Below are 24,612 nucleotides of genomic sequence, written 5' to 3'. Positions count from 1 at the left end.
TACTTACTAAAGGCAAAACATACTACTGCTAATGCCTAGTGAGATATCTCGGTGTGAAAAACTAGCTTACAATCAAATTACATATGAGTCAATTTGCTAGGATTTGAGCCCGGATCGGACTACCGGTGTTCAGCGATCTTATCCATTCGGCAACAAGAGAATAGAACATATTTTATAATCTACCGCACTTGAATAGAACAAAATACTAAACAAACTTTTAGTGGAATATATATTTTTATATTATATTTTATCACAGATAACCGTCCTTTTACAGGAAAATATCCCTTATTGAAAAACTAAATGTTAAATTAATATACATGATCAGAAAAGAAATATTCAATTCAAGTATCACGACGAAGACGGATCTGGTTGGCATAATGCAGACTGACGTTCCTAAAAAAAACTTTTCGCCAAGTATCGTTCCTGCAAAAAAGAAGTAAGTAACATATCGGGCATCTTCAAAAGCGTTCGCCAAACACTGAATCATCGTTATGATACATGTTTTGCATCGTTTTTGTATAAATCATAATTTCTTGTAAATATCCTGCTCATATTTTATAATCTACCACACACTGTATTAGAAAAAAAGTTTATTAGTCCAAAGGGGCTTTGTCCCGGAGGGACTATCGTTTTCGTTTTGCGAGTTTGCGTCGAATCACTCTGAAAGTCCGTTTCACTTTTCAAACTATTGCCACCAAATATTATCGCCCTGTATTATATTTGAAGAAATTAAATAATGAAGAATCTGCATAAATGTATGTGTGTTTCTGGCATTATGATAAAACAAGACCTAGAGCCATCCAGTTTTGAATAACGTAATCTTTCACCGAATATGAGCATCTGGTAGCCCTAATTTGGAATTTGTTTTGTTATCGATTTCCTATTTTGTAAAACTTTAACGAATTTTCGATTAACAAACTCAAGGATTTCAAAGCGAGCAATGGGAACGTTGTACAGAAAAAAACATTTTTATCTCCAGCACGTTGGACTGTGTATCGGAAATTCTAAAGATATGCTCTATTTAAAATTATTTTGCGATATCGCTCTAGAACTGAATTTTATGGTTTAAGTGCGAAGAACATGATATTTAATAAATAAAGGTAACACATAAAATGTTAAAAAAACGCCCCTTTGGACGTAATTTAATTTGAAACCTTTCAGATTTTCTTTTTACGACATTATTTTGTGTGTGTGTGTTGTTTTTGTTGTTGCCTTGTTCTATCCCACGCCATAAAGTTAGAACCATCCATTACAGCCTGTATGTCTCATTATTTACTTTTAGCAAATCTTCAGAAGCAGATGGCGCTGGTGGATAAGAATGCGTCTGTTCCTTACGCAGTTTTCCGAGACTTTTACATCCCAGTACATATTCCTTTCTTGGAGGAAGCAGTTGACTATAATCCAAAAACAGGAGATATATTTATAGTATCCTATCCCAAGAGTGGTACCACATGGATGCAACACATAGTTTATCTCCTTCATAATGGAGGAAAACCAGCTAAAGATTATGAAAAGATTTTATCTGCGATACCTTTTCTGGAGCAGGATGGCTTTCCAAATGATGACAGACACTACATCGCTCTTAAGTACCATCTACCCTTTCGATTAATGCCTTATTCAAATAAAGCAAAGTACATATATGTGGCCAGAAATCCTAAAGATGTTTGTGTTTCCTTTTACCACTTCTTGAAAGTGAGTGCTTTTATAGTATTGCTTGCTTTCCGATAATTATCATTATTATGATTATTTATTAATTTTGGTTTGTTGCCTTTTCATTACTGAATAATAACCGATAGAAAATTGTACGTAATGTTTCAAAAAGTTCCCGGAATTCTGCAGAGTGACGTGATTGAACAGTATCCAGTGGATTATAACACTGGGACGTTTCAAGTATATAATAAGCCCTTTCTAAAACGACCGTCCACGGTTCTAGAATGATTTTAGTTTTCTGTGGGGGGTAAAGTTCAATGTTCATTTACATTCTCAGAAAAGCCACTCACTTTCAGAAACGAAAATGTCACTGTATTTCCTAATTTGTCTTCAACTGCTCTTAATTTCCTAAGTTGAAATTTGGTTGAAAAGGAAGCAAATTAGACATTAATCATATCCATCGTGATACATCAACTGAAAGAACTAACGAAATACGGACTGCTCCCAGCAAAATTTTTAGAACGTTAGGAAAGTTGTGTAGTTGCTAAGTGTGATTACATTGAAGAAAGGGTAAATTCTTCATTTTATTTTTAATGCTTTCGTACAATAAACAGAATCCAAAAACATTTCGAAAGCTAACTTTTATTATAATTAAAAAATTCAAACTACTTTTAATGACCTCTAAACATGCGTCCTAATGTATTTCTTCTTCACCCTTTGCGAGAATCAATTATTAGGTAAAAATGCTGAATTTAAATTTTGGAAATACCTTTGGAAAAAAGAGGGAGGGTTCGTAAAAAATTAATATGGACGTGCTTTCAACTTTTAAATTCTGCACTTCTGTAATATAGTACATTCACAAACTGATATACAACGCAATAAGAATAAAACTGTATTTATAGATAAAGCGAAAATAAAATTTTCAGTCTGGAGACTGGCAACTTCAGTCTCACAATGTAATAAAAACTGTTCTGCTCACGACAACAATCAATAAAATCTGATTCATAAGCAGGTACATCAAAAGCTTTATATATAATACTAGCGGAAGTAACCCGATGCCAGTTAAGTTAGATTCAGAGTAATACATCTAACAAGAGAGAGAACGATACCGTCGTAATCCTTCTCTAATAACGATGCAAAAAATACGATTCATAGTCAAACATTTTTCAGTCTGATGCGATGTGGAACCCGCTTAAGAATTTCGATAGAAAAATAAGCTACTTCTCTCTCATTATATCAGCAAGCAACAATGAGTCGCAGTTTTTAATGATTTTCGTCTTTCTAATCAAATGGTCGTAAAAGCTCAAGTTCCACTCAATATTTCCCTTATATTCAATTTTTGTGTATTAAATGTGGCAAAAAGTTGATCATAATTGATCAGAAATCAATAACGTGAACAAACAAACACACACACAAACAGACATTTTTGCATAGATTTTGTAAAATTTACAACAAATTTTTGATTAACAAACTCTACGATTTGAAAGCGAGCATAGTAGCAACATTTTTCGAAATAAAGCATTTTTATCTCTAACGCACGAGACTATTGCCACTCGGAAAAATGAGTGCGAAAATGAGCGCTTTCACAGTTTTTAATTAATATTTCGGCTGATTTAAACCGTAAGAACATGGAAATAGCAGAAATGGCTTCCCACGAATTTTTGGAACCTGGAATAATGTATTTAATGTTTGGCAAAGCTATTTTTATTTAATCGTAAAACTTAGACATTTTTGATTAACAAACTCTACGATTTGAAAGCGAGTAGTGGCAACAACTTTCGAAATAAAGCAGATTTTCATCTCCAGCTTGCGAGACTGTTGCCACTCGGAAAAATGAGGGCGAAAATGATCGTTTCTCCGAGTTTTTAATTAATAGCTCTGATTTTAGCAATTATTTTTTAGAAAAAAAGTGGACGTCGAACTTTTCCTGAAGCCAGAAAAGAATTGTAGAAAGTTTGGTGACGATAGCTTTAGTAGTGGCTGAGTTACTAGCGAACAAAAACACACCTTCTTCTTTATATATTTAGATAAAGCAATTTTTCGATAGAATTTAAAAATTCAGATGAAAAGAATTAATTATTCTTGGTTTTTGAATAGGAAATGTTCCCGCGACTTAACATGCTTAGAAGATTGCCTAAGAATTGTCTGTAGTGACTGAGTTATTAGAGAACAAGCACACAGACTTTCTTCTTTATATATATAGATGACTGCATGGCTTAGATTATAGAGCGATGGCATTAATAGAATCTAGATTGTTTTTACTTAATAGTTTTAGTCAATTCTAATCTGATCTAGTCGATACGAACAAAAACTGGAATTTAGAAATCCTTTTAAAAATATTAATTCTCATAATTCAGCGTGGAATACATTTTCTTTTTTTAGACTACTTGAATGCAAATCAGAGGCATTGCAGTCAAGGCTTAATCTATCCATTTCCATTGGTCGAGCAAAACTGTTAAATAGCGAATCAATACAGAAAGCAAGATGAGTTTGAGTGGTACAAAAATTAAATATCAGACTTTTTTGACGGTGTATATGAAAGATAGAATAATGAGAGCTAATTACATTCTTTTCTGTAATAAATGGTACTATCCACAATTCTTTAAATTCTGATAACGTATCACATGGAGGTTTCTATGACCTCGATAACAAACACTTTTGAAAACAGTAACTTGAAAAGTTTATCATTTTTATCTTAAACAGCTAATTTATGATAGTATATTTTATTCTTCTGCTTATTATTTTATTCTCTCTTCAGTCTTTACCAAGGTATCATATCAAGAGTTTTGATGAATTTTTCGAGACTTTTCTCTTGGGTCAAATACCGTATGGGCACATCATCGACCATATTCAGGAATGGTATGAGAAAAGGAATCTGCCCAATGTTTTCTTCACCACTTACGAATCACTGTCAAATGAAACAGAAGAAACAATCTTAGATGTAGCAGAGTTTTTAGGTTTCCATGAACTTCCTGAAAACATAATTCAAGGTAAGGTTTTTTAGCACTGAACAATGAAATATAACATAATTGTTGTTACAGAGACTTCAAATCGCAAATATTGTAGCATTTTTGCGCTGATTTCAAGCCTATCTATCAATATTTTTTCAATTCCTATAAAAAGTGCACTTGTTTTCCCGAATAAGTCACAATTAGTAATAATTAGTAACAATTATCTTAGAATTCTAACCTCCTTGTCAAAATCTTACAGAATAACTGGAAAAACATTTTTAAGCGCGCGCATCGTCTGCGGATATTCTTTGCGGATAATCGTCTGCGGTAATTTACATTTCTTAGTGGAATTATGTTGGTAACGTAGCAACGCAAATACGTTACAATCCTTAAGCGCAGTTTGAAAATAAAAATTCTAATTCTGATGGATTTGTATCCCCTATTTACTAACTCAAGTAAAATTTGGAAAAATAGCTTTGATGCAACGTCTGCAAAAAGAGTCGCCAATTTAAGTGCTAATTTTACGTGTTAATATTTGTTGTGGTGATAATGTAGATAATAAGGTTGTTGATAATTTCGAAATGGACACAATTCAGAATCACTTGCCTGTTAAGACTGTTGGCTGTAGTTTGAGGTTGTTAACAATAGAAATGGAAGCCTATTTTATCCAATAAATACGAAAAAAACTGTATTTGTGCGCTATGTTTTTATAATATAATATAACAGTTTATGTTATTTTTAAGATGTTCATATACTAATTAAATTTATAAGCTTGTAAATTTCGGAGTAGACAGAATTTTATGATATTCTTGATTTGTTTGCAAATTTTTAGCGAAAATTTCGCCAAATTTATTACATTTCGTACTGACCCAATGCGCAGTAGAAATATTATCATTGTTATATAATAAATTTTTTGTTAAGGTGAATAATTTTTATAAATCTATTTATATATGTACGACTTCAATTTTTTACTAATTACTTATCATCTAAATTGTTTATTGCTTAAAATCAGAGACATTGTAAACAACATCAGAGTTGCATAAAAAAAGGAAAGCATTACTTTATACAATGATAAGAATACTCATTAAATTTGTGTGCTATTGTTGCGAAATGCCGAGCTCCGATAAGATAGCTTCCCTGCAAAGACAGTTTAGGGTTACCAGAAAATGGCAAGGAAAGGGAAGGTTGCCAGAATTGGCGCGAAACCGCCTATTTGGCGACAAACTTGGCGATATGCCATAGACGGAGGAAGAACATTCTAGAAAGAATTCTTACCGGTTTTCCCAAGAATGTTCTCGATGACAGGTCAAAAACTGTATAAATCCTGCCTGTACGCAGAGTAGCAGTTTTATCGTGAAGAGTATCTTGAATGCGTCGAGTTCAGTAGTAGCGCTTTGAGTTCAGAGATTAGCTTGAAAGCGATCGACCGAGTTGGGAGCTGTACTTTAGTGCTTTGCCATGAAGCTGTCTTCACCGTTATAGCCTGAAGGCTGCGTTGCCTATTGTTTACGCCGGAAGCGAAGAGCTAAACAGCTTGAAAAAAGGTCTAGCATGCATGAAGAAATGAGCGTTATATTATGTATTCTGCTAAATTGAATTTTACATATATCAGATTTGAACAATGGTATTAATGATGGCGAATGCGGCTAAGAGTTCTACGTACTCAGATAACGTTTTGTTAAATCATATTGTACATTTTAAGCTTACATTTATTGATTTTCTGCTTTAATATAATATCTGCTGTCTCATAACGTACATTTTTTAAAATTAAAAAAAAATATCCTTCAGTACGGTAGAGAACGAATGGCATCCTTTTACACAGGTTAGCAAACTCTTTTCATATTACGTACAATTAGCATATTTCACTCAGCAAATAATTTTTTCACACGACTCTAGCAAAATCAAAATTTAGTATTGGTTAATCTTTATTGGTGTCCGCCGATAACATCGCGGACGAAAACGTCGCAGAGAAAACAACGCAAGGCGAAAACGTCGTGCTACAAAACATCGTGGGAGAAAGCATCGCAGTTCTAAAACATCGTGGTACAAAACATCGTCGTCGAAAATAAAGCGGTTCAAAAACTTCGCAGTTTAAAAATATCGTCGTCGAAAATATCGTGGTAAAAAATAAAGTATCTACAAATCATCGCGTGACGGTAACATCGCAGACATGCTTTTTTCAGACTTTAATAACTGTAAATAGATATTCCCATAACAATTTGTGAGCGCAAAATAGAAAGTAGGATAATTTGTTTTCATATTTTATATTAACTAATTTTTGCTGAGGAAATAAGAAGGAAACTTAAGCATAGAAAATTAATGCAACTTATAGCACTTAATAGAATTTTAAACCGACATAGTTAACTAACAAAGACCATTAATAAATAATTTTTATAAAGTTTTTACTGGTAATTTTTCATAAAAAGTATAATCTATAAGTTGCATTTAATTTTCTATGCTTATGTTTCCTTCTTACTTTTTCAGCAAAAATTCATTAGTTAATCAAAAAATGTGAGAGTAAAAATTATTATTCTTCACATCTTGCGCTCTCAAATTATTATGGGAATATCTATTTACAGTTATTAAAACCTAAAAAAAGCATGTCTGCGATGTTATCGTCATGCGATGATCTGTAGATAATTTAATTTTTAACACGATATTTTCGACGACGATGTTTTAAAACTGCGAAGTTTTTTAACCGCTTTATTTTCGACGACGATGTTTTAGAACTGCGATGTTTTCTCTTTGCGATGTTTTCTCCCACGATGTTTTGTAGCACGACGTTTTCGCCTTGCGTTGTTTCTCTGCGAAGTTTTCGTCCGCGATGTTTTCGGCTGTAACCATCTTCATTGCAGATAAAAACAAACAAATCTTCCTTCAATGTCTAAAAACAGACTTAAATTGATCAAGAGCCTACACATCTTAAGCACTGTGTAAAATTTTATGACTAGCTGACAAAAGCAACACTTTAAGAAAAAAGGCGCTTTTTTTTTTTTTTTTTTTTTTTTCCCCAAAAAGGGGATAAAATTTTAGCATTTCAGACTGTTAGTTCGATGATTTAGAGTTCTACTAAATACTTCTGATTTGGAACTTAGATAAAAAAAAAGTTTCCAATCTTTTTTTTGCTTAAATTCTAATAAAACAGTTCATAACAATATCAAAATTATTTAAATACTTAAAATAATCCAGCATTTATAACAAAAATTAAGAAAATAGGAAAAATGAGTTCATAAATTTATTTGACAACTGCACAAAAGTTTTTATTCAAGAAATCTCAGAAAATGCCTTAAAATTTCCACCATCATAAAATTACTATCCTAATTTAAGAAGACATATTCTGATCACATGACATAGCATGACTGCTTAATACTAATACTGATACATAGCAGAAAGATTTAGTTATCACATTTTAATTAAGTATCTACTGTATTTTATAACTTCAGCAACAGGCATCTTGTTACATGCAAGAAGTACGGTAAATCGTTGCATATTAATAACATACTTTAATAGTTGTAATTATAGTGCTATCTTAAATTTGATGTTAATACCTCTAAGCAATAAAAATAATTTATTACAGATGTTGTGAAACACTCAAGCTTCAAATTTATGAAAAATCTTATAGAAGGAGATTTTATGAAACAATATCTGCGTAGCAGCACGGGTTACAACGAGAACAGATGTTTGTCTAGTGATGTCGAACCGAGAATGATGCGAAAAGGTATAATTGGTGACTGGAAGAATTATTTTTCAGAAGAACAGAGTAAACGAATGGATGAATGCATTCAGACAAGAGGTGCGAGTCTAATAAAAATCTGGGAAAATTAAATAAGTTGACGTTCCAAATAATAATAATCAAAATTATAATTGTAACCACAAATCTCTTAAAAATCTCAAAAATTTATAAAATTGGTAATTAATGAAAAGTCTGCATTCCATTGTTGACATACTGATAATAAAGGTAAAATATACGAAGAAACATATTCAAAATACTTATGCAAAAAAATCAGCATAATATCCCAGCTCCCTATCATAACAAAATTCCCCCATTAATCCACATACCTTGGGACTATGTGTTGGGTGGATTATAAGCCAAGTCTTTCTGAGTTTAGTTTATATTTTTACCTCTTTAATTTTTACATTAAAAATTGATTGTTAGCACCAAAATAGGTAGTAAAATCATACTTTTGGAATTATTTAATCAGAATTTATTTATACAAAATTATTATATTTTTGAATACATTTATATACAAAAATTTGGGATGGGGAATTTTTCGAAACCCATCGAAATATTTTATGTAAAAGAAAAACTGTATATCCATTTACAGAATTACTGCTTGGGAGAAAAAAAAAATCACTCTCTTAAAATTAAGCAAATGCATGAATACACCGTTTACAATAATCCCAGCGTTATGGTTTTCCTTAAATCAAATCCTACTCCAAATCTCCCATTATGTTTGGCATATTGTTGGATTAATATCATCACAAGCAGCTTACAAGTACTAGAAGTGAAACTCTCCGATTTATAAAAACCAAATTTATGCCTTTTTATACAGCTGTTTCCATGTTTTTGTTTTCTTTAAGCCACATTAATTTTTGCAAGGGCTATTTTTAAGAATCTATCCTTATTGCCAGGTGATGTAAATAATTTTGCATTCGTTGCTCGAAATGTCAGCAAGTGTGGTGTTTTGCTTGAACGATTAACATAATATAAGAATTAAAAGTAGCAAAACATATCCGACTTTTGTGTCTTTTATACCTGCAATACTCTTTTTCACAAGGCACTCCATGAAGCTGAGATGTCTCAATTTTCAGATACCGATCTATTTACCAGTCTCATCCTAATAGTAAATACTAACCACTTCTCAAGCAAATTCAGGAAAAGTGAAATTGAAGGAAAAAATAATTCTTCGAAGTTAAGAAAAATTTTTCCTCAGAGCATAGTAGCTTCAGATATGCAATTTTGAGTTACTGCCACACAGGATTCAAATGAACTGGCAAAACTAATCAAGAAAGTTGATCCTGAAAAATGCTGGAAATCCTCGAACCCTCAAAAAGCACCAATGAGTAAGAAAGAAGCAGGCAAATAAAATTTATAACTTCAGCAACAGCAGAATTTCCAATTAAACTAAATGAAGAAGGGAAATGGGTTAAAAAACAGAGCTAATATAAGAATTTAAGAAACTGATAATGAAACTCACTCGGACTTAACAGATATACTCTCTCTTGCCCTCAGAATTATGAGAGGAAAATTAGCAGAGGAAACTTGCAGAAGAAAAACAAATCCCACCAATTAGAATTATACGTAAGTTAAGAAGCAGAAGTAAAAATAGGATCGATCTTTGTATACACTAAAATGATGAGCAGGCTGCAAATAACTAACAAAATTCCTGCAACAAACTGAAGTAAAGTTTCACGCATAACAACTAAATAATAAAACGATGGTGAAGGCTGTTCTAAAACATTCCTCAAACACGGTACCGGAAGATGATATCAAAGCTGACTTCAAAAGAAAAAAAAATTCCCTACAATTAAACTGAGACAATTTACTAAATCCAAAGCAAATAATTCTGAAAAACTGCCTATATAATTTTGGAAACTGTAGCAAAATACTGAAAACAAAGCAATCTTTAATGCAAATAATACGTTCAGTGTGCACGTCATGATGGAAAACTTTGAATCAAAGAAATGGCCGGCGCAGCGCTTTAATTGCTTAAGGTTCGGGTTTACTCAGCTTGTCTAAAGAAACAAAACGTAGCAAAGGTAGATTAAACACGGGAGCAATGAATGCCTATTAAAACTTGAAGAAAATTCAAAGTATATTTTCTGTGAAGTATCACATGTCAACTATCAGCCTGTGGAGTATACAAAAAGAAATCTGGAAATTGAGGAATGTAATACCCATTCGTAAACCAGCCAAAATTAGCTTTAAAATATAAAGATTTCTCTATCTTACTCAGAAGTGAAAAATCAGAAATAAAACCTACGGGGAAAAAATACAAGGAAAAAAAGAAATAAATAAATAAAAATAAAAAATAATAATAATAATAAAAAAAGGATTTTTGGGGCTAGAGACTTATTTGGGATATAACGCATTCTGAATCTTTCTAATGTAAACAGACAAATTACGCAGTGCATTTCACTTGAAATTCAATGTCTGAAAAGACACAAATAAATAAATGTTAACGACATAAACTCAAAATTAATATTAAAAGGCAATGTATAACTTAATAGTGAAAAAAAAAGTTTCTTTAATGTTAGAAATATAACACAAAAAGTATTTTCTTTGGCTATATTTATAGCATTATTTTGATTGTTAGAAAGATTTTTGGTACTTTTCCGTTTTGCCGGCGCAAACGAGTCGCCAGCAATGGTACAACTGATGCCAAACAGAATATCTTCCGCTGGTAAACTTTTACGCCTCATTTTCAAAACAATTCGCAGCCATTTCTTATCAGATTGATTGTTTCTTTCAATACTGGCATACAATTACACAGAATATTTACAAGATAGTTAAATTTTATGCCCTAAGACAATTCACGGTAATTAAGCCAATTAGAGTGCAATCACACCACTCACCCGAAGGCGAAAATAAAGAAAAGACAAAATCAAGGGTTAAATTCATTAATTCTAATGAGAATGCGCTAGAGAAGTAAAGCACTGCGGTTTTACATAACTTCTGAGTAAGCTATTCGTACGAATTGAAATAATTCTTGCCTTTAAACTTGTATTCCAAATTAAGATTTAACCTGAAATTAATGTAGATAATTGCTAAGAGAATTAGATTTTTGAGCGTAGTTTACGTGATATAAGATCACTTGGGGTCACGTGATACGAATCGGCGAATCAGGATGTCGAACCATGAAAGCGTAGTAAATTCTTAATGTCTTTTTACAAATTTTATTGTCTTTTTACAAAATTTTAAACCATATTAAAATGTTTATGCCTTCAAAATAAAAAATTCTTAGACCTAACATTTGTTGTGCATATACTGTATGTATGTTGTCGCCAACAAAGTCTGCTTGGCGAAACGGAAAAGTACCGATTTTTTTAATTTACGTTGGGGGGAGGATACTTGTTAAGTTTATTTGCATATTTATAGTTAAAAAAAATACTGTTAAATTTGCCCGGACAGATTTCCTAAAAATCAAAATTTTGTTTCATTTACCTCTAAAAATGAGGGCAGTTTACAGGCACTCATGGATCATTGTAACTGGATTAACTGTATAATTAATTACACATAAATGACACATTCTGAATACCTACATCATTCACAGCACATTAATTATCATTCACAGCTTAAATACTTTTACAAAGTATGTCACAATTATAAGCCTAAATGAAAATACAATCCATACTACCTTATTAATCAATAAATAGATGAATATCGTAATTGCAAAAATTCTTGTTCAACATCTAAATTTTAATTGATTCAATAATACTTGTTAAATCAAAAACAGTTTCGTCTTACTTTAAACTTTAACACAGCCCAAAGAAAGATGAAATTTTTGAAAATTAAGTGGAATTCTATGTTAAAACATAAATTTGAATTTCATTTTATAGAAAAATGGTATAGTCCATTATTTCAATACTAGCTTGCTTATTAATGTGTAAATTTGGTTATTCAGATATATAAAACCTGTCATATTTAATTTTCTATAACAGATCATTGGCGTTTTTGATAAATATGTATTCATACAAGGTGATTCTTTTGGTAAATGAGAATATTCAGCAAGATATAACACACATGCATATAAAATTTCAATCAAAATATCATAAGGCATTGGGAAATGGAGGAGGAGGGGTGTTACTATAAGGACAACAGCTGACTGTCGAAGATTGAATTTTGCTTCATTTAAAAATTTTTTTACCAATTAAACCATGTTTTCAAGAAGTTATAATTTAACATATAAAAAAGAAATTATTATTTTGTGAACTGAAAGCATCTACTATCAGCACAAAATATGCACAAAGTGCAGCATCTGATACATAAAAATACTCTTATTTCTTCAGAAAATGCACTTTACATCATTAATAATGAGGAAATTATGTACATGGAATAATGAAATTCACATTTACCAAACCAATATATGCAATTTTAAAAATGGAAAATTCTGTCTATAAATATATGTGAAGACTGATTTTATAATAATTTTCCCTATGTGTATAAAATTTCCTTTGAATAATTTCATCACAGAACTGCAGATCATTTTGCTCTTTCAAACTTCAGCTGGAATGACTGGCACAAGTTTGGTGAGATCTCTGTGAGTTTTCATGGTCAAAGGAGTTTCATAATCAAATATGATATTTTACTTTGGCATTTATGTCTGAAATGCTCTTTTTCTTTCTAAATTTTACATAATTTAAATTGAGACATTTGATAGCAAATAAAATTACTCCTTTTTATAATTTTAGAACGGAAATTTTCTCTCCAATTCATTCGAGTTTTTTACCACGAATTCCATTTTTTATATGCTCAATTACCCAGGGAGTTTTTACTGTACAGTGACCACAGAAGTCTTTACATGGCTTTAGATTTGCAATTGTTAGTTGTAAACAAAGAGTTATAATTACAAAAAATATTATAAACAATGCAATTATTCATATTTCAACATTTTTAAATTCAAAAAAATTAATTTTGTATGAAATCTAATTTTTTATGTGGTCTCCTGGTTCTTGCAGTTATATTTCAGGAAATTTTATATGTATTATAAAACATAAAATGCAAAAATTGACTGAAATTTTATTGTTTTTCACTTACCTTGAAAAGTTGGTTAATAATAAATTAGAGTTGTTTGTGGTTAATGTTTCCTGTTTAAATGTCATTCTTTTGCAATTTACAAGAATGGAACGTTTTTTAATTCTTAATTTTGTTAGCAATGGCATACCAAAAGAATTTTCCCACTTAAAAATATATTATTAATATTCTCATGAAGATGTATTTGGAATCATAATATAATGCCCCCCCCGAATACAATAAACTTCAATACAGGGTAAATTCCCCTGTATTTACTTGAATTCTTAGTACTTCTAATTTTAAATTGGTTATTTTCACATGTGAGATCCTCTTTCAAAAAATCAGCTATTAAAAAAATTAAAATACAGGATAAAAGAAATGTATATCTTATATTATTTAGCCTTTCTTCGAATGGACACATAGTGTTAATTATTGCCTCACCTCTATGTTGACAATGATTAAAGTATTAATTAAATTTAATATATACACAAAAACAAAGTCCTTCCAGAACAACTAAATGCAACACAGTTTTATGCATTAAAATACAATTTATCTATAAACACTAATTTTCTTAGTCCCTAACAGTTTGCAGTTATTCAGTGCTTTTAAATATACCATGAATACTCTACATATTCGAACATAATATATTGATGAACACAAGTTACTGTCATTAACGAAAAATATTATTATATCATAAAACCCAACTTTTTATTTTTACAGTATTGGAAATGATTAACATATTACTAGATGATATGACATGATAATGTTAACATTTACTGCTGTTTACATTGTTGAAATGTTTTAATATGTTTAAACTGAAAAATACTACAAAGAAGGGGAGATGCTAAGTTTAAAGCTCCTAAAATAGCAATAATTTTACAGTTGAATTTATGAGAATGATTAACATTAAGCCACAAATAACTGCATAGCTTCTCATTAGAATATTACTTAAATCATGTAATAATATGTACATACATATATATACATTCTCAAAATTCTTCTGAATTTTTGGAATATGAAAAATGTGTGAACATTTATAATAAAAAGTCTGCTTTTTAATGTTTTAGATCTTTTAATTTCACTTTTAAATAACATGATAATATATAACAAAAAATGACAGAGTATTGCTTATTACAAAAAATTATATAAAATAAAGATAGCTTCAAAATATTGTTAACAACATGAATTACATAATGGCAGAAATTCTCTTTCTCAATCAATAAATTTTGATTAACTGAAAAAAAAAAAAAAAAAAAAAAAAAACAAGAAATTAGAACTAATAAAAATTTAAATGATAAACTTTTCAAAAGCTACAAACTATTTCTTCTTAATATGATTAATATGCCTATGACAAAACAGACTTTTCTTTAGCATTTAATAGATATGCCACAATATGGGTTTTCATCTGTTTAGATTTGCTAAGTGTGCTCTACGAACTTCCTACACAACTGTTTACATTAAGTATCACCCACATTTTAGAAAGAAAGAAGGAAAAAAAGTAATAAAAAAGTCTGTAAAATATTATGTTTCATTATTTTGACAAAATATACTTGATTAAAGAATGCACAAAGTTATAACAAATATAAATTTTATAAAGTGAACATTTCATAGAAGAGCAAGAAATGCTTTACATGTACAGCAAAGTAATCAAATATTAAAGACGAGAAACATTTATACTAAGAATTATTAAGAGATGAATTTAATTACACTAATTTTAGAAGATAGTTAATTTATAAAATAACTAGTTCCAGTGGAAAGTACATAAAAATGTACACACTTGGGTATCACCTGAAAATTATTCCTAATTTGTCAATGCCTTAAAATTCTGTAAATTTTGATAATACATAAAATTAAATGATGTATAATATCAAAATTAAATTATTTAATGTGAATGGTAATGCAATATGTTATCATTATGGCAGTTTTAAATATTTTTCTTCTAAAGTTATAGCTGAAATCTTTTAGAAAAAGGGAGTACTCAAAATTATTTTAAATTTATTTAAAAACAGTTGGAATTTAAATAATACTCATAAAAAAGGATTCATAATGAAATTTGTGAATAAAACAACATAGCAAATTTCACAATCTTTCTGCATTACTTTAAAATAACTATGTATTGAGCTATTTCTATACAAGGGGGCAAACACTTTAGAGAAACACTTAAAATAATTAATGCAAACATAATATCCAATAGCCTGATATAAAAGCACCCTTCACTGCAATAATATATAAACAAAACATTGTTTTTTATGATGTGGAAGATATAATGACATGGAAGCAACTTCAAAAGTAGTAATTAAACTGATGTTTTTTTAATAAAGTTCATGAAACAAAAACCTTCAGATTTTTCTATAATGAAAAACAAATTAACAAACAAATTTTCTAGAATAAAATACAGAAAATATTAAACAAAAGGAAAGGGAGAAATTACCAATTTCCCCCACCCTAAAAAATGCTTTAAATATACTATAGCCTTTTCATGATGTGTGCCCACTAATTTCAAGTAACAGATATTCAGGATTGCACAAAAGCGATAAATTCTAATTTTCTGAACAAAGAGACGACATTTACAATTTTAGCTAAATTAGGTTTAAACATTCTACAGATTGGATTTTTTTTATTAAGCACATGCTGCCTTATATGACACTGAAATATAATTAAAAAAATAAACTTATTAAAATACAATGCATACAGAATAAACTACGAAACAATCTTATAGAATTACATATTTCACCCAGATGCAAAATGTGGGAAATGCATTAAGACATATTTTTTACTAGTTCTATTAACTAAAAGAAAACTTCACATTTAAAATGAACTACAAAATACATTTTATTAATAACTAGAAGAAACGTTTATGCTTGGAAAAACAATTTTTAGTTGAATAAAAATTAAACTATGTGGCACAATAACTGAATTACTTCTATAAAAATACAAAGAAATAATACGAAGAAAATAACTAATTTTTAGTGTACTATTGTGACAGATTTGTTAGCAAACATTTTTATACCTCTACAGCCATGATTTATAAAAGTACTACGTGAAACACATATTAATAACTATTGATAAAAAATAAAGTGGAACAAAAATTATCCTTAAATTATTTTATGAAGAAAGGTACTTACTTGAATTAAAACTTGAATTACATACCTTTAGGATTTTTAATTTAATTTTTTCTAGATTTTTTTATATATTTTAATATTAATGTTTAAAAAAAAATTTAATATAACAAAGATAGCAGCTTGGCACTCAACTTTACCTACATAAACGCCATCTATATAATTAATCTGAAGAACACACTTCTCTTTAAAAACACTTTTGCAAACCCCAACACTCATATAGTAGGTAAGTTAGAATTAAAACTTACTATTTACTTGCTTTAAGTATTTTTTTACAATTTTTTATGTAGTATTTAAATACTTTTTAGATATGAAATTATATTTTTAAGTATATATTTGTTTTTTAAAAATTGTGAATTAGTTCTTTTTGTTTCTTATTGGTTTATATGGATTATGTCTAGTTCTTTTTTAGTTTCTTTTTATTAATATGCATATTTGTGTCGGGGAGGTTTCTGTAGACAAGGGTTTCTAAAATACTTTGGTTTATAGATTATTTTTTATAAAAAAAATTTTTTTTTAAAGTTTCATTTAATACTTGATTTTACTTGCTTGTTTCTCAAAAGACTTCATTAGTATTTTCCTTTTAGAACTTTAATTCTTAAATGCTAATTTCTAAGGGTACCACTTTATTGGTATTTCTTTTTGGACATTCTTCACTTTTTACTTTTGGTTTTGACTTTTATCCTTGCCTGCATGAATGATGAAACACGAACTGAATGATTGGAGAGTTAGGTTTGGAGACAACTTCCCCTTGATAAGTCTGTTTCCTGCCTGCTCAACAGTCATTCACTTATGCATTTAAAAAAAAAATTGTTTGGATTAATTTCAATTTGCTAAATTAAAGAATTTATTTTCATGGAATGATTTTGCACTTGATTTGCTTACGCTTCTGAATTTAAATATATTGTAGATTAGTTCGAGAATTAAATCTTTTATATGTTTACACATTTAAAAAAAAATTTTTTTAAAATTTTTTTGGCTTTAAATTTGCTTTTTTTAATTTTGGCTTTAAATTTGTTTAAATATAAAATACTTTACATAGCTTTAAATTCTTCTAACTTGGATAATGGAATTAATAATTTAAAAGTATTTGATATCTTATCAGTAAAATAATATATAAAATACTTTACGTAGCTTTAAATTCTTCTAACTTGCATAATGGAATTATTAGAAGATGGGGGAAGAGGTGCATAAATGTGAGATCACTAACAAGAAGGTGCACACCATTGCAGTAATATTATCCAGATTTTACTGAATCATTCTGACATAATTTTAAACTAATTTAATTACTCAGAATTTTCTCATCATCAATAATTAAATTGATATCTCAATAGTACATATGTCTGCTAAGGTCGCAAATACTCTGAGAAAAGAAAATATTTTAAAATAAAACTATTATTTTGAAACATAAAACTGAAACAGAAATATATAAAGCTTTATCAAATGCATATAAAGAACACATTATTTGAAGAAAAAATTACAAAAATTAATGTAACTTTAAGAAATTTAGATAAACTATTCACCATTAATTAAACTTAGTCAAAATAATTAGATAAAAAATTACCCTTCAGTTCCACATGAATATAATTTCCAAACTAATTTTCAACACAAACATATCAAATTTTCAAAATAAATGAACTATTATTGCCACAAAATAGCCATAAATAAATAAAACAGATATTACAGACTCTAAATGAAATAAATAAAATCTTATATTACTTTACATTTCATCATACAATTTAAACATGGATGCTTTTAAAAATAAATTTGTAGGCTAAACAGATAAGAAAATCAAGTCTAATACAAAATATATAAAATTTCAAAAATCTGAACTTAAATCTCTCATTATCCATATTTTGTATGAATATGTACAAATCTGATGTCACAAGAATCTCACTAGAGTATAATTGAATGCAACATATGATACTTCAGAAATTATACATGAATATTTAATGATATTTACATACAAAACCAAAAGCATCCTTTTTACACTGAGAACTGTAGATGACAGTTAAGACTACCTGGTATTACTTACTATATGCACGTCTCAAATAATTTTTGTACACATATTTCATGTTTTTGCATTGCTAAGAGAAAATAAGGATTGTTCTCAGAATTACCCAAACTTGAAGTCTTAAGATTCTAGCAAAAAAACTCAATTTACTTGATAAAGTAAAAATATTCTTGGCAAATTAAAATGTGTTACTACATCATAAAAGAATTCTGATAATCATCATGAAAGATAATTAAAACATATATTACAGACTCTAAATGAACATTTCGTCATTTCATTCTTGGGAATAAAATGACCAGCAAGATTTCATTATAAAAACAGATGTCCACACATGAACAGTCGTGAAAGTATCAAACAAGGTAGAATTCAATGTGGTATCAAAACATCATTTTCAAATGATCTTCCGATACTCATATTTGAAATCATCTAATTAATTCAACTTATCATTTGCCCTCCATTCCTTTTTAAAGATGACTTTTTGAATCAATATACATTACGATATATGTACGTCAGATCCTAAAATTTGCTGAACATAAGTCTGTAAGTACCAGATTAGATGTACAAAATGACCAGTATGTATATAGAGAAACAAAACCACAGCAAATTTTCTAAAATACTTATAGCAATAAGTACAATTTTATCAGAAATGGAAAAAATCACATTATTTTCAACATATGTTATATATAGCTGAAATTTAAGAGGCCATATTAAAAAGTAATATATTTGTAACAAAAATAGGAAAATTTACAAATTAATTTTTAAAAAATAATTTACATAAATTATCACTATTAATAATCAGATCTAAGTTTGACAAATGCATTCTTATCTCCTCTTATCAGTACAGTGCAGCACGTACAATACAAACAACTTTAAAATATTAAAAAAAAAAAAAAAAAAAAAACTACTACATCTTAAAACTTCTATTCTAAATTAATCTCCAGTTTTTGTTCACAGCTCTTCATTAAGATTTTTCAATTATTCTATTACTAAGCATCATTTATGACACTGTTCAATCTTAATATGAATGCATTAAATATTTTCACACTTTAGGACCAGTCCCTTACAAAGGGAAGAAAATTACTGTTATTCATAACAACTTTATTCTGGACTTTAACGAATCTCTGAGGGTTACGAGTAAATTGCACGTACCATGTATTAAAAAAAAAAAAAAAATTGTTTTGAACAAACATGATATGAAACTCTACATACCATCTAATTTAATTTAAAAATTTCACAAATATCACATTTAAAAAAGTTTGTTTTCAAACTTAGTCAATTCTTTCAGATAATGAGTTCAATTTTCAAATGTAAGGATGTTAATTATAAAATAATAAACTAAATTTATGAACATTACTGTATGTCACTTAGATAAAAATTAAACAACTTCTTAGCATATTTTTCACTAATAAAATTATGAGAGATGTCCAAGTTCAGGAGAACAATAACCTTTTCAATCTTAACAATGCAATATATATAAAGTTACATGTTCAATACAGAAATATAAAAATTTTATGACAGAATCATCACAATGGTAACTTGTATTATCACATTTTGTAAAAATTTCACCAGTTTTAAAAATTGAGCAAGTTTTAAAACCATTTTCCGTTATTTTTATTTAAGCATATACAGAGTAAGTACATTAGCTATATAAATCAAGAACTTTTTCAACATTCAGCTCTGAAGAATGAAAACAGCACTGCTAGTATTTTGCAAAGGAACAAAAAGATTTAAAAAAAGAATAGGTCGACAGCATTTTAAGCGATAAAATACATGATAATATACAAAAATAAAATGTGTTTACAAAGGTGATTATCAAAATCAAAAGTTCAATTCCAGAAGATATAAAATCTTATTATTTTAAGATAAACAACTAGTACTAAATATTTTTGACTTTTTACATAGGATTTGTCAGGAATTCTCTGTTGCTCACTGAGCTTGTAAAAGAAGATACTTATGAAAACATATTTTTAATTTCAAAATTATCAAAAATTAAGATTATATTCATTAAAAACTTTTGCACATAATTACTTCTGAACAACTTGCAACCATTTTGGTTTTATTTTGATACAATGTTTCTTTCAATAGAAACAGTTACTAAGTAACAAAATATTCCTTACAAATGCACATAAATAAGAATATTGTGCTCAGAAACTTCCCTTGAGGACAATATTTTTATATGAACTTCTTAAGACTGAAGAATACAAAAAACAAAAGAAAAATGGTAGATGAATATTACAAACTGAGATAATGCATGTTTTATGCTTAGAACATATAATGAAGTCCCTAAACATGTGAAAATACTTTTAAGAATTACACGAGGAGTTTCTTACACATTTTAAACATTTTATATCTGTATGTAATTCAATACCTGGCACAGAATATATTGATGCAGCTGAAAAGGGAGAAAAATGAGTTAGATGATATAATGTAGTAAATTATAAAATACTTAAACAGCAATGTTTAAATTTTACAGCATTTTTTTTTAACATTCTAAGCACTACTATTAAAAAAGATGAACTGATCTGTGAATTGTGGCTTCATAAAATTTTTTTTTATGCAGAAAGCATACTGTACTTATCATTCAAAAATCATTACTTAATTAAAGTCAAACAGCTATTTGAGGAAAGTAATCTAAGTGATACTGAAATGATGCATATAATTATTATAAAATCTGATATGCACACCATGAATTCCTTAAATAGCCAATTACATATTCTTTTTAGAGCAACAATAAGCTGAAATTAAATATTGTTAGATATTTATTATTAGATTAACTACATATATAAACTAGTTATATATGTAGTTAGATTTCGTCATTTGTTGAAAAAAATTTTTTTTTTTAATTTGAAATTGCCAAAATATTAATATTTTTGTCATTTAAAACACTTCTGCAATTAAAAGTATATGGCTATGATCAACGATTATGAAAATAAAGGCCAGGTAAGTATACCTGTGCACTTTTGTGCACATACCTATACACTTTTGATATTGCCAACTGCAATAAAAAAGGAGGTGCACAGCCAGATGTTACAGCAGTTCCATATACAAAATTTCAATGTTCTAGAGCTAATCATTTTTTAGTTATGTGAGATACATACATACTGTATATACATGCTTTATGACTAATTAATTCTTGTTCTTTACATAGCTCTAAAGAAGTATCATCAGCTTTATTCTTCTGTCCTTCTCTCCTACTCTATTTGGTTAGTGATTGGGAGGTATACCTGTGCAATCTTTAATGAAGTTCTGGTGCTCCCAACACTTTTATCTGTACCTGTACATGCATATGTATGTATGTACAGACATCATGAAAAAAATCCCCTTTAAATTCAATTCAAGACACATTTTGAAAAGAAACATGAGTTTTCACAAATGGTTTCCAAATGTTATATGGACAACTCATGGTATTCTCATCAAAATACACAAGCATCAGCTGATGACTATACTTCACAGCATTCTCTCCCGAGAACACATACAACACTACAATGACCTTTTCACACTTTCTTCAAATTATCCATATGCACCACACAAAGCCCGTGAATGCCTGACTCCTCCAATTCGCTGTACCCTTTTTGACTTCTTGCCTTACCCAACATATTTATTTATTTAACAACTATTTTTACTAATTCAGAAGTCAAACAATAAAAATCAGCATTATATTTTCAAATTTTTCACAAGATTACTTTCGATGGTTTCACCGAACCATCATCCTCAGCTGCAAAAGTGCAAATGAACGAGATAGGATATAATGATTAGATAAGATAAGAAAGCCTGGACAGGAGATAAGCTACTGGCGCCATCTGTTGATGAAACCAGAACGAAAACATAATTTCTTTAAAGGCTGAAGGCAAAGATGGGTCGGAATTAGGGTCGTTAACTAGAACAGAAAGATTTTTTTTGAATGTGAAATGCCTCTAGAAAATCCAGTTCACCAATGAAAGATGTTTTTTGAATAATTCTGGCAGCAGAAAAATTGAAAGTGTGATTTTCGGATCAGCAATGTTGGGCAACAGAAGACCTTTTTTCCTTTTGTGTTTCCTTTTTTCTAACATATGCCTCATGTTTCTTAACGTGAAATTTTAAGGCTCTCTTAGTTTGGCCAATGATAATTAAACCACACTGGTAAGGAATCCTGTAAATACCCCAGTAAATCATATCTGGAATGGAGTCCTTGAGTATGAAACTCGGAATTTTATTGGTGGCAGAAAAAACAACCCGAAAGTTAAATTTCTGCAAAATACATGAAACTTTATAGATAATTGATGAAAAGACGGAAATGACAACAGAGTTTTTATAATTTCCTAAAACAAGAGTGTGCCTTTTGGTGTGTTGAGATGAGAATTTTTTAACTGCTTGATTAATCATGTTGGGTGAAAAGCCCCTGTCAATAGCTATTGCTTTTAAATAATTTAGTTCTTCATCAAGGGATAGTTTGGAGGAGCAAATTTGAAGAGCATAGAAAACATAGGAATAATGTGAAGCTAACTTTTGTTTAGTCAGATGACAATATTTAAAGTGTGGTGGAAGTCAAATCGATGAAGTCTACGTTAAACCGTAGTACTGAAGTTGGATGTGTTACGTGTGACCAGAATTTACATAGGTGAACTGGATTTTCTAGAGGCATTTCACATTCAAAAAAAATCTTTCTGTTCTAGTTAACGACCCTCATTCCACCCCATCTTTGCCTTCAGCCTTTAAAGAAAATACGTTTTAGTTCTGGTTTCGTCAACAGATGGCGCCAGTAGCTTATTTCCTGTCCAGGCTTTCTTATCTTATCTAATCATTATATCCTATCTCGTTCATTTGCGGTTTTGCAGCTGAGGATGGTGGTTCGGTAAAACCTTCGTAACTAGTGTTGTGAAAAATTTGAAAATATAACGTTGATTTTTGTTGTTTGACTACTGAATTAGTACAGTCAAAAGTCGGGACTTCGGCAATTCCGGATTATAGATCATCAGTTTAAATCTAATAAGATGGCATGCAGAAATTATAAAATTAACAACATGAAACGTAATTTATGAAATAAAGTTAATTTAGCGTAATTTATGAGATAAAGAACAATTATGATCTAAAGCAGTGTTTCTTAACCTTTCTAGCGAGTCGCACCCCATTGAATCTGAAAATATATCTCCGCACCCCATTAAAAAATGTGTTTTAATTTGTATAGTCTAGAAAAATACATTTTATGCAAAACTTATTGTTTATTGAAAAACATTGTACATTTTATATAAATACAAAACAATATTATTTTTATTAATGACTAGTCTGTTGTTGTTTGTTCATTATTATACTGGCGAAGCGAGGTTCCTTTTTTGAGAAACATACGCGTAAGTCATCACTTGCATTTAAGAGATTTCTCGCTTTAATTTTTATATGCAAAAGCGATGAAAATCGCATTTCGCGCAAGTAGGTGGTAGCAAAGGGTAAGAGTAACTGCAGTGCTCCGTTCGCCAACTCTGGATAACATTGTAACTTTAAACACCAGAATTGTTGCAATTCTAATTGTTCGAATTCCATTTGAACATGTCCACTTGCTCGCATTTCAATAAGTTGATCTTTTTTCAGATAACTATCATCCATCAAATTTAAGTCAAATAGAAATGGATCCAGTATCCATCTCTGAGTTTTGGTAATATTTCCGTTAGAAAAATATCCATTGAATGATTTGCTCAATCGTCTTAAATGTATAACAATGTCGGGTATAATTGTATTCTTTTCATTTTTCCCAATAACAGAATCAAGCAAGGGAAAGTTTGCAAAATTCCCCTTTTCTATCCAAATTTCTAATTTTGCGATAAATGAAGATAATTTTTCACTAGATATTATTATATTTATACCAAATCCTTGCATTGATAGATTCAATTCATTTAAATGGCTAAATATGTCTGCTAAGTAGGCCAACCTAAGCATTGCATCATTACTCTCAAAATCTTTTACTAAATAACAATTTTGACTAGTCAGTAATTGAATAATTTCCTCACGCAATTCAAAAACTCTGTTGAGCATGCGACTCTTAGATAACCATCGTATTTCGGTGTGATATAGGAGCACGGTATGATCAGCACCGATTTCTTCGCAAAATGCACGAAAAATGCGATGATTAAGCGCTCAAACCACGGATGTATTTTACTACATTTACTGCTG

General features: G+C 29.4%; 2 protein-coding genes across 7 annotated transcripts in view; one reads left to right on the top strand and one right to left on the bottom strand.

Annotated features, from left to right (window-relative positions):
• The window catches only part of LOC118194859 (sulfotransferase 1E1-like), a 72,654-nt gene extending 58,049 nt beyond the window's left edge, over positions 1–14,605 (top strand). For both annotated transcript variants that reach the window (XM_085823236.1, XM_085823241.1), the window contains exons 2-4: positions 1,283–1,692; positions 4,409–4,640; positions 8,179–14,605. In XM_085823236.1, coding sequence (XP_085679362.1) covers positions 1,300–1,692; positions 4,409–4,640; positions 8,179–8,426 — 873 coding nt within the window. In that variant the 5' untranslated portion in view covers positions 1,283–1,299 and the 3' untranslated portion in view covers positions 8,427–14,605. The remainder of the gene's footprint in view (positions 1–1,282; positions 1,693–4,408; positions 4,641–8,178) is intronic.
• Positions 13,864–24,612, bottom strand: part of LOC118203454 (cyclin-dependent kinase 17-like) — a 286,968-nt gene continuing 276,219 nt past the window's right edge. For all 5 annotated transcript variants that reach the window (XM_085823207.1, XM_085823211.1, XM_085823224.1 and 2 more), the window contains one exon: positions 13,864–20,860. In XM_085823207.1, the coding sequence (XP_085679333.1) occupies positions 20,772–20,860 (89 nt within the window). In that variant the 3' untranslated portion in view covers positions 13,864–20,771. The remainder of the gene's footprint in view (positions 20,861–24,612) is intronic.

This window comes from Stegodyphus dumicola, chromosome 1, assembly GCF_044657685.1.
Source record: "Stegodyphus dumicola isolate Sdum_Otavi_A_Nest chromosome 1, ASM4465768v1".
Lineage (NCBI taxonomy): Eukaryota > Metazoa > Arthropoda > Arachnida > Araneae > Eresidae > Stegodyphus > Stegodyphus dumicola.
The sequence above is the reverse complement of the archived record's forward strand: the minus strand, read 5'-3'. Positions and strand labels throughout refer to the sequence as shown.